The sequence below is a fragment of the Psammomys obesus genome, unplaced genomic scaffold (assembly GCF_907164565.1).
Source record: "Psammomys obesus unplaced genomic scaffold, mPsaObe1.curated_primary_1811, whole genome shotgun sequence".
NCBI classification, from domain to species: domain Eukaryota; kingdom Metazoa; phylum Chordata; class Mammalia; order Rodentia; family Muridae; genus Psammomys; species Psammomys obesus.
Window position 1 is genome coordinate 3,378,226 of NW_026591918.1, and position 9,527 is coordinate 3,387,752.

Here is a 9,527-nt window from a genome sequence, read left to right on the forward strand (position 1 = left end):
ACACACACACACACACACACACACACACACACACACACACACACACATGCTTGCCTGGTACTCAAGGAAGCCAGAAGAGGATGTCAGATACCATAAAACTGGAGTTACAGATGGTTGTAAGCCATCTTATGGGTGATGGGAACCAAACCCGGGTCTTCTGCAGGAACAGCAAATGCTCTTAATCACTGAGCCATGTCTCCAGCCCCAGAAATTACACCCTTTACAGGGACCCTGGCTGCCATTATTTGCCCATGTTTAGAGTGGGATGATCATTCGCAGACCCTCAAATAGTGCCAAGAACTAAAAACCTGGCAAATGGTGTGCAATTGGCCTACTTCTGCTCTGGGTCTCCCCTTGTTCCTGCCTTCCCTGTAGTTCGTCCCAGGCCCCAAGAATCTTTCTTCGTCACCTGAATGCTGGCTGAGGCTCCATGCAAGTGTCCTCAGGAGGAGACAGCCTTTGCTTTAAGGACCCCTGAGGGTGCCAAGGTGTTCTGCACCCCTACCAGCCTCCAGCAAGGATCCCCTGGCACTCTCCAGAACCAGTTTATAGGTTGTAACAGGAAAACCAGGATTCTGTCCTGCCTCTTACAGGACCAACTATAAACTGAGTCACAGCGTCCCCATCTACAATGAAAGACTATTGCAGCATCTGTCAGTGCCCTGAGCCTGGACCAGCACTTGACCATTAGCAGAAGTTCAAACGGTTGTCACCCAGTAGGTGTCCTAGGGGAAATGCAGCCTTTTTTCTTTTGAGACAGAGTCTTAGCAGAACTGATGATCCTGCCTCCGCTTTGCAAATGCTGCAGCTACACACACATGGGCCAAGAGTTCCTTGAACACTAGAAGAGCATGACGCGTTCATAGGCCTAGCACTGGAGAGCTGGCAGTATTCCAGGGGAAGCTGAGGCAGCGCTAGGCAGAAGAAAACTCACAGTGTGGGGATGGACGTAGGAATCTGTGGGTGGATGGACCAATTGTCTTAGTCGGGTTACTATTGCTGCGATAAAAGACCGTGACCAAAGCACTTGGGCAGGAAAAAGTGTGTTTAGCTTACGTACACTGAGTTACAGCTCACTGAAGGAAGCCAAGGCTGGAAATCAGTGGGGGGGGGCAGGGGGGCAGGGGGGCAGGGGGCAGGGGGGCAGGGCGCAGGGGGGCAGGCACAGGAGCAGATACACACACTGTGAAAGTGTGCTGCTTTCTGGCTGGCTCCTCACTGCTTGCTCAGCTGCTTTCTTCTAGAACCCAGGACCACCAGCCCAGGGATGGCACCACCCATAATGGGGTAGGCCCTTCCCCATCAATCACCAATTAAGAAAATGCCCCAGGAGCTGTTCTGCTTACAGCCTAGTCTTATGGAGGCAGTTTTTCAATTGAGGTTCCCTCCTCTGAAACAACTTTAGCTTGTGTCAAGTTGACATAAAATTATCCAGGACATCAACAGACAGCCATTGAAATGATGGACAAGGAGTTAGGTGTCAGAGAGTATAAACATTGGACAGGAGCCATGGCAGTGAGAAGAGGGCAGGACGAGGATGGGAGAAAAAATATACAAGCACATCCCCTCTCCCCCCCCCCACCATCAACACTTTTACCTTCCTGCTGGAAAACTCCTAAGATAAAGCTGGGCACTGGGGCCCCTCTAGGGCAGGACTGCCCGTGTTGAAATGGGAGGGCAGCTGGGAAGCTGTGCAAGGATGTCAGGTATAGCCCCACCCAGTAACACCATCTTTCTTCTCTCCTCAGGCTGGATCACGTTCATGGCTCTCGGGTAGAACCCAGCTAAAAGGCCAGAATGAATTCTATGGACAGGCACATCCAGCAGACCAATGACCGTCTGCAGTGCATCAAGCAGGTGGGTGTGGCTATCTGGCAGGGTGGGTGTGGCATCTGGCAGGGTGGGTGAGACAGGCAGGCCGCAGGTCTGTGCTGCAGCAGGATGGTCCCTGGGTGCCAGCCTGGCACTACACTCACACACATATGAATGCCAGCCTCGCCTCGCTCCCACCCAGCTGAGTAACTTTGGGCCAATGCCCTGCCTTCTCTGGGCTTGGCTTCCACGCTTTGAATTGCCATGAACATACATTAAGATACCTACCACAGTGATCCACCTTCTGCCACCTCCCTTCCCAGACCTATGCTTCGGGGATCCCTGCTCCAGCTGTTTGCTAATAGTAAACAGAAAATGCCTGTGGTAATGCCCTTCTGTGACCCCAAGCACTAGGAAGATCAGGCATTCAAGATAATATCCAGCAACACAGCAAGTTTGAGGCCAGCATGGACTACATGAGACCCTATGTCAAAAAGTTACAAGAAAGGAAAGGTTCTGGGAAACTGAATCATTTTACAGAAAAGGATACTGAGGCACAGAAAGGGAACACTGCTTCAGTTGTGCTAGGACAATCCATCCTACACTGAGGAGCTTACCACAGCTTACCCACACTCTGAGCCCCAGTGGGAGTTCACCTCCAGCCCCCTGCATGGGTTCTTGGGAAGCAGGAAACTCCTCGCTAGACACTCCTAGAGATTGCTAAGAATCATGCTCTACCTTTGGGTCCAACCTCCAGCCAAGGACTGTGCTGTCTCAGGCAACATGATCAGAATAGAAAGGCGAGTGCCTGCATGGATGACAAATGTGTCTTCTGCTTGGATCCTGGCTGATTCAGGCTGTTGGCTCCCAACCTTGGACCCTTGGCACCTAACCCTTCCAGCACAGCCTTCCCAGCCACACTCCAAGCCTACAGTAGTCCCTGGCATCAGACGCCCCAGCACCAAGCGGCCCTTCTCTGTATCCCTTTTGGTTGGCTGCCCCTTTTCTTTAGCTTTTGGTGCTGGGAGAACTAAGGATTCCTCTTCACAAGGTGCAGTTCTCGGCCTTCCTGGTCATCTCGGTGCCACAGGAAGAAACCCACTCTGTGAATTACTTCTTTGCACCCAGCAACTACCCCAAGCGCTAGGCAGCCTTCAGAGCATCAGCATACCCTTGTGCCTGAACTCAGGGGCTTCTGGTCACCCAGTAACCTCACTATCCTGCTTCCCTCCTGAGCATGAAGATCTCAAAGTCCACAGTGTCCTAACTGGTGCTCTCTCAGTCCACCCAGGATGGAGCCATAGTATTTCCGGTGGGTGCAGAGGAAGGTGGATCAATAAATGCTCATATAAGAGGATGCTTGATGAGTGCGTAGATAGACATATGGCTGGGGACTTAGATAAAGTGGGTAGGTATAGGTGATAGATGGATAGATGGATAAATGGGTGGCTGGCTGGATAAATTGGCTTCTAGATGAATGGGCAGATGAATGAGTAGATGGAAAAGGGATAGATAACGTGATGAATGGATGAATCCGCAGATGGGCAGGGAGATATATGGACGGATTTGTTCTGGATGGATGGATGGACACAGGGATGAATTGTGTGACGCACAGAGAGACTGGTGGTCAGGTGGATGGAGAACCTGAATCTATGACCTCCTGGGCAGCCAGCCCTGTTGAAGCGTTGGTGTGCCTAGTTCCTGCCCGCACACACGGCCATCCTGGGTGTAATTCCAGTCCCGTGAGGAATTGTGGAGATGGGTGAGCTTTCTGATGGGAAACAGCATTGGTGTTTAGTACCAGCCACAGCTTGAAGCCTCTGCCAATGATTCAAAATGTGTCCCTACTACAGGCTGTTCATCCTGGCCCTTTTCCCTCCCTGGGCCTGGGGTCCCTTGTAAAGTGGCCAAGTGGCTGGTCTCAGTAGAGGAGCTGGAGCTGTCATTGGGATAGTTGGACACTCACTCATCACGCCTTTCAGACCTTACATTGTACCGTCTAGGGGCCAGGAGTTCCTAGGAAGTGGCTTCTGTCCTCTAGAGGACCCTGCATGGGAAGCACCAGTTACCATTAGCCGTATTTGTTCTGGCTCTGTAACAGGCCACTCCCACATCTTTACAAGCTGCCATCACCCCACCCCATCCCCATTGCACAGATGAGAGCTCTGAGGTTCAGTAATGTCGCCAGGGCTGCATGACTCCGTGGCTAGGGTGGGGTTCGGACCAGGTGTGCACCTTGTATGTCATAAGACAGTCTCGCTATGTACTTAAGCCATAACGAGGTTGAGACCAGCAACTAGAGCAGAGAGAAGGGCCTCAGCTGAGGCCACAGAGCTCCAGGCAACAGCCATTTAAAGGGGTACTACTGTTTACCTCATTTGTGAGATGCATCCCATAATGAGCCAGCTGTGAATGGAGAGGAGGAGATACAGACCGGCAAGATACAGAAGATTGATGCTCAAATGGAGCCCTGAATAAAAGCAGGCTTGGGGATGAGCCTCAGAGGCCAGAGAGCTCAGATCTCTAAAGGACATTGCTATGGCCACCTGAGAGTGGCGTGCAGAGGTTGCTGACACTGCTGATTGCTTGCGGCATCACATGAATAAATGAAACACCTGGTTGTCAGGGGGAGTGCAAGCTAACAGGAGCCGCTGGGCTGCATCCCTCCATCAGAGCCTCAGCGTTCCCTGGAGCCTCTGAAAGGCAGATTTAGAAGCAAACATCAGAAGCAGAAGCAAGGCTGGGCAGCCACCTTCCCAAAGGGCACGGCTGTGTATGCAGCGGTCCCTCCTGTCTTGATGATCTTGAATAAAGAGCTGCAGCTTTAGAGAAAGCTAAGCTTGAGAGCCCCACACAGCTGGGCTTCTACAGGGGAGGAGGGGAACCTCTGGGAGACTGAGACAGAGCCAAAGACAGCTCCATGTGGAACCAGGCCACCTGCCAGGTGCTCTGCCTGGACCACATAAACCCACCCAGCCTGCCTCACCCAGCTCCCATGAGACAGGCTCTGTTACTTACCTGCCCTTTTTCTCCACTCAATTTCTCTTCTTTTTATCAATATAGAGGGATGTTCTTACTGAGTTCACTGTCTCCTTGCTGTTAACCTTTCCTTGCATGAACCACACTGGACAAGGAACCAAAATTCCCATGACCACGTTGGGAGTCTCTCATCCTCATCTTACAGATGGATGGCTGAAGCTGGAAGAGGTGGAGGGCCTGTTCTAGATTAATAAGGGGCACAGGAGAGTAACCCCAGACCCCTGATCCCAGAGGGGCTCTCACAGCCTCATTCTGGGATGCCAGCTCCAAGGCCCTCTCTGCTCTGGCTGTGAACAGACTCATGCCCCATCTTAGTTACAGGGTCCATCTAGGCCAGTGGGATCCTGTTGCCCTACCAGTACCAAGGGGCCTGAAGCTGCTAGCAGCCTGTATGTGTGCTCCTGGTTTCTGCCACACCTACCACTAGGCCAAGTGTCAGCTGTAAATCACAACTGTGACTCTGACTTGCCTCATGGCCCTGATATTCTATCTTCTGGTCCCAGTGCCAAATGACAAGGACCCAGGAAGCCGACGTCAGTGCTGAGGATGGAGTAAGACCTTTTCAACCTCTCCATGCCAACAGCCTGCAGGCCTGAAGTAACTCTGAAGACCCCAGGATTCTGGCTTTCTCTATGTTAGGCAGGAGGAAGAGGCTCAAAAAAAGGCCCAGAAAATCCAGGCTTAGGAAGCCGGAGGAGCTCGGGAACTAAGGGCGCTAAGTCCCATACACCATACTATAAGCAGCACGATGATCTGGACACTGTGTGCCAAGTCCCCCTTCCCAGCTGCATGTCTCCCCCTCCCCCGACAGGCGTAGGGTGGTGGGTTGTTAGAAGCCACCTCCAAGGCCTGCTGGTTTCAAGTGGAGACGGGGTACCACCTTCCAGAACCACTCCAGAACCCATCCCCAGCCACCTACATCCACAGAGTACTCGACTGTCTAATGGCTCTGGCCTTTCACAAGCCCGTGTTCTCATCTTTGAAGTGGGTCGCTGGTTTCATCCTGCTGCAGTGGGGCCAGGCTTTGAATAGAGGGCGTTGAGAAAGCCGGAGAATCTGGCCTGCCTTCTGCCCCTTTCTGTGCGTCTTGCTTCTGGCCAGCCCCGGGGGCCCTCTGTTCCCTGGCCTCCTCTTGCAGCCTCAAGCATTTCCCTCCTTCTCCACAGCACTTACAGAACCCCGCCAACTTCCACAATGCTGCTACGGAGCTGCTGGATTGGTGTGGAGACCCTCGAGCCTTCCAGCGCCCCTTTGAGCAGAGCCTCATGGGCTGCCTGACGGTGAGTCTTAACCCTCAGCCCCTGACACGCTGGGAACCATGGATGTAGAACCAGAAGTCCTGTCCACATGCCTTTCTGTGGACCCCACATGCTGGGGGCACAGATGCCCAGGCTGCAAGCTGGCCCTGCAGGTACCCTCTGCCACCCCGTGTGCATGCCCAGGTCTTCATGGGGACAATCTTCATGGGATGTGTGGCTTCCTCACACTTGATAAGACTCACACTGTGGGGATCAGTGCACCATCAGAAGCAGGGCAGCTCGACTTTGGAAGGACTCTGCCTTCCTCTTCCATAGCCATTTGTTCCTTCGTTTGCTGAACAATTTATTCAGCTACCCTGTGGTCACGTATCCATCTGACCAAGAGCATGTATGGGGCCCCTGTTTACAGTCATCCATCTGGACAAATAAACCTTGATTGATCCCTTATTTATCATGTGTGGTCCCCTCTGCCAAGTCCTGGACACCCCAAGATAAATAAAACTTTCTTAAGCTTGATTTCTTAGTAAGGGAGAGCAGTGTGGAGAGGTGAGTGAGAAAACAGTGTAGTGACAAGAGCTGGGAAGTGAGGCTAGGTATACAAAAGCATGCGTGCACATGCCATAGCTTACCAAGCTACTGCCCTCAGCCACAAACAAGCAGAGGCCCTTGGTGTCCAGAGAACTCTAGGATCCAGACTGGGCAGGTTCTTAAACCTAAGGCCCAGAACTTGAGGGCAAAAGAACCACCTTGGTGTCTTCCACAGCTTTTAAGTGTCCCACAACCATGTGACCTGCATTTGGAAGTGTGAAACTGGCAAAGACAGTCCCTCAGAAGGCCTAGAGTGGGCTTGGACAAGAGCATGAATGACACTGTGGGGAGCTTGCACGTCCGGAGTGCAGAATGGAGGCTGGAGACACAGGGCCTGGCAGGAATGGTGTCTCCTGAGGAGCTCCAGCCGGGAGGGAGACAAAGAGCCCAGCTTAGCTCTAACTTAGAAGAGGTGCCATGGTGACCACACTGGGCTCTCTTGTTCTGAGAAACGCTGAGCTGCCTGTGGCACGTGCCACCACCCAGAATCTGCCTGTCCTTCGAGCTACCCGGAGGAGGATGCTCAGACGGAGAACTGACTGCCATGCCACCCAGTCTTCAAAGCTGCTCAGTCTCCGGCTGAGGCCCCTCTAACCCAAGAGGGGTGTTCTGGTCCCTCCTCCCAGGGCTCTTCTATCAGAAGCTGGCCCCATCTGTCTCACTCAAGCCACCTGCATAACCCTGTCTTCCTCGTCCTTCAGCCCCCAAGCTCCCCTCTCCTCACAACTGCCTAATCCTCTTTGTGGGATCTGGGTCTGGCCTAAGCCACATAGAGAGGGCCAGATGTTGTCCAGGCCACATTTCCCATCCCATTTTCTTCCTATAACTGTAGTGGAAAGAAAGAGTGGGGGCTATGCACAGTGTGTCATCAAACAAACTAATATGCTACCCCAGCATGCTGCCCCAAGCTTGGCCCTGCCAAGATCATGGACCCGAGGGAGATAACCGGCCCTGGCCAGCCTGGATGGAACTGGAACTAGTCCTGCCTTGGCTTTGTCATTCATCCATTCATTCAGCAGGCATTTACCAGGTCCCTGAGGTGTGTATACCATGGTAGCCATAAAACACAGTAGGAACTCAGAAGTTCTTGTTCCCAGGGAAGAACCCACATGCCAGGAGAACAGAGCCTGGGTGTCAGCTGAAAGGGACAGAGTCAGGTGGCAAAGAAGCAGGAGTTGAGAGGTGTGCTGGAGTAAGGAGTAGCTGTGGGGGGTCTGTTCTGCCAGGGCAGGACTTTCTGGGGGGAGGGGCCTCTTCTGGGAGTGAGCAGCAATGTAGATTTCCTAGAGGAGGGACTCTCTGAGGAGGGCCCCTTGAGCTGCCTGGGTAGAGAAGATGAGTTTTTCCTGGCAAAAGACCTGTGAACAAAGGCCCTATGTCAATTCCATACTCCCACCATCCAGCCTGCCTTCCAACCAAACAGAGCCCTTGGGAGCCCCTCTGACGACCCTCCCTCCAAACATGGCCCCAGCTGACAGTCCTGTGTGCTCAGGAGAGCATGATGCAGTAGGGAATTGGAGAGAGGAAGGTCACAGAAGTTGACTTAGGCATCCAATCTGTTTTCCGAGGCTCTGTCTTCCTCGTATCCAAAGAAGAACCTTCCAGGTAGGCAGGACAGGAAATTACCATCTTCATCCCAGTCTACCTGCAAGAAGAGATGAATGTGAGGCAAGGAGGCTAAACCCTCCCCCAACATGCACACACTACATGGCTTGGGTCACTCCCTAGCCAGGGGCAGCTAAGCCTGCAGGTTGACACAGTTCCCTGGGTGACCTCTGGGAGCTGGTTACAAATTCCTTCAGATCGGCTTACTTTGAGGATATAAATTAAAAACCACTCAGCTGCAGCCAGCAAATGGGAATGGAGGAGGTTTTTTGTTGGTGGTTTGGTTTTGATTGGGGGCGGGGGGGTTTTGTTTTTGTTTTGTCTTGTTTTGGTTTTTTATTTGCTTGGTTTTTGTTTGCTTTGCTTTTTATTTTTTGTTTGTTTTTTGGCCACCAACTTCTCAGTTGACCAGGTTCAATTCAATTGTGCAGTTCTGGGCCACAAGCTATTTGAATCGAGCCGGAAGCCTGTCTGGACTCATTACAATCTACCAACCATGGGAGCATTTGTACCCATTTCACAGGTGAAGGAACTAAGGCCCAGGAAGCAGATAGCTGAGTGACATGAGGTGACTGGCAAGGGGTACATGTGGACCCCAGATTCATAACTAACTTCAGAGAAGCAGCTGCAATAGCAGGACCCTGTACTCCTGTAGGCAAGCCCCCTCCCAGCCTTGTGTCTGGAACAATATTTTCACATTTTGAAGAATTGAAACTAAAAACCCTGCCAGATACAATAGCCAAATGGACCCCACCTTGTGAGACTTTCTTGGAAGCTCAGACTCAGCCAGAAGCTAGGCAGCACAAGAGGCTTTTTAGGGTCCCAGACTCCAGCTTGCTTACTCTGCCACACCTTTGCTGTATGATCTTGAACAAAACCATTTATTTTAGCAACAAAAGACAGCTTGAGCCCAAAGACCTTCAGTACGCCAGACTTGGCCAGAGCAGACCCACTGGCTTGCTGGCCTCAAATCCTTATGGCCTGCCTGCTCATGACCCCAGTGCTCTCTTGCTCAACTCAGCTGGAATTGGTTTTCTAAACCAGAGCAACAAGACCGACTGGCCAGTATTCCACCAGGCAGGGAAACCTTTGCCTTGCTTTCCTCACCAAAGGCCCTGGGGCCTCCCTGGAGGTGGGGAGCTGTGGCTTTAACCCGTTGTTGACCAGACTACCTGGAACACACACACACACACACACACACACACACACACACACACACACACA

General features: G+C 52.3%; 1 protein-coding gene across 5 annotated transcripts in view; it reads left to right on the top strand.

Annotated features, from left to right (window-relative positions):
• Nucleotides 1–9,527, top strand: part of Zmiz1 (zinc finger MIZ-type containing 1) — a 201,262-nt gene that overhangs the window by 105,062 nt on the left and 86,673 nt on the right. For all 5 annotated transcript variants that reach the window (XM_055612239.1, XM_055612236.1, XM_055612235.1 and 2 more), the window contains 2 exons: nucleotides 1,749–1,857; nucleotides 6,018–6,131. In XM_055612239.1, the coding sequence (XP_055468214.1) occupies nucleotides 1,798–1,857; nucleotides 6,018–6,131 (174 nt within the window). In that variant the 5' untranslated portion in view covers nucleotides 1,749–1,797. The remainder of the gene's footprint in view (nucleotides 1–1,748; nucleotides 1,858–6,017; nucleotides 6,132–9,527) is intronic.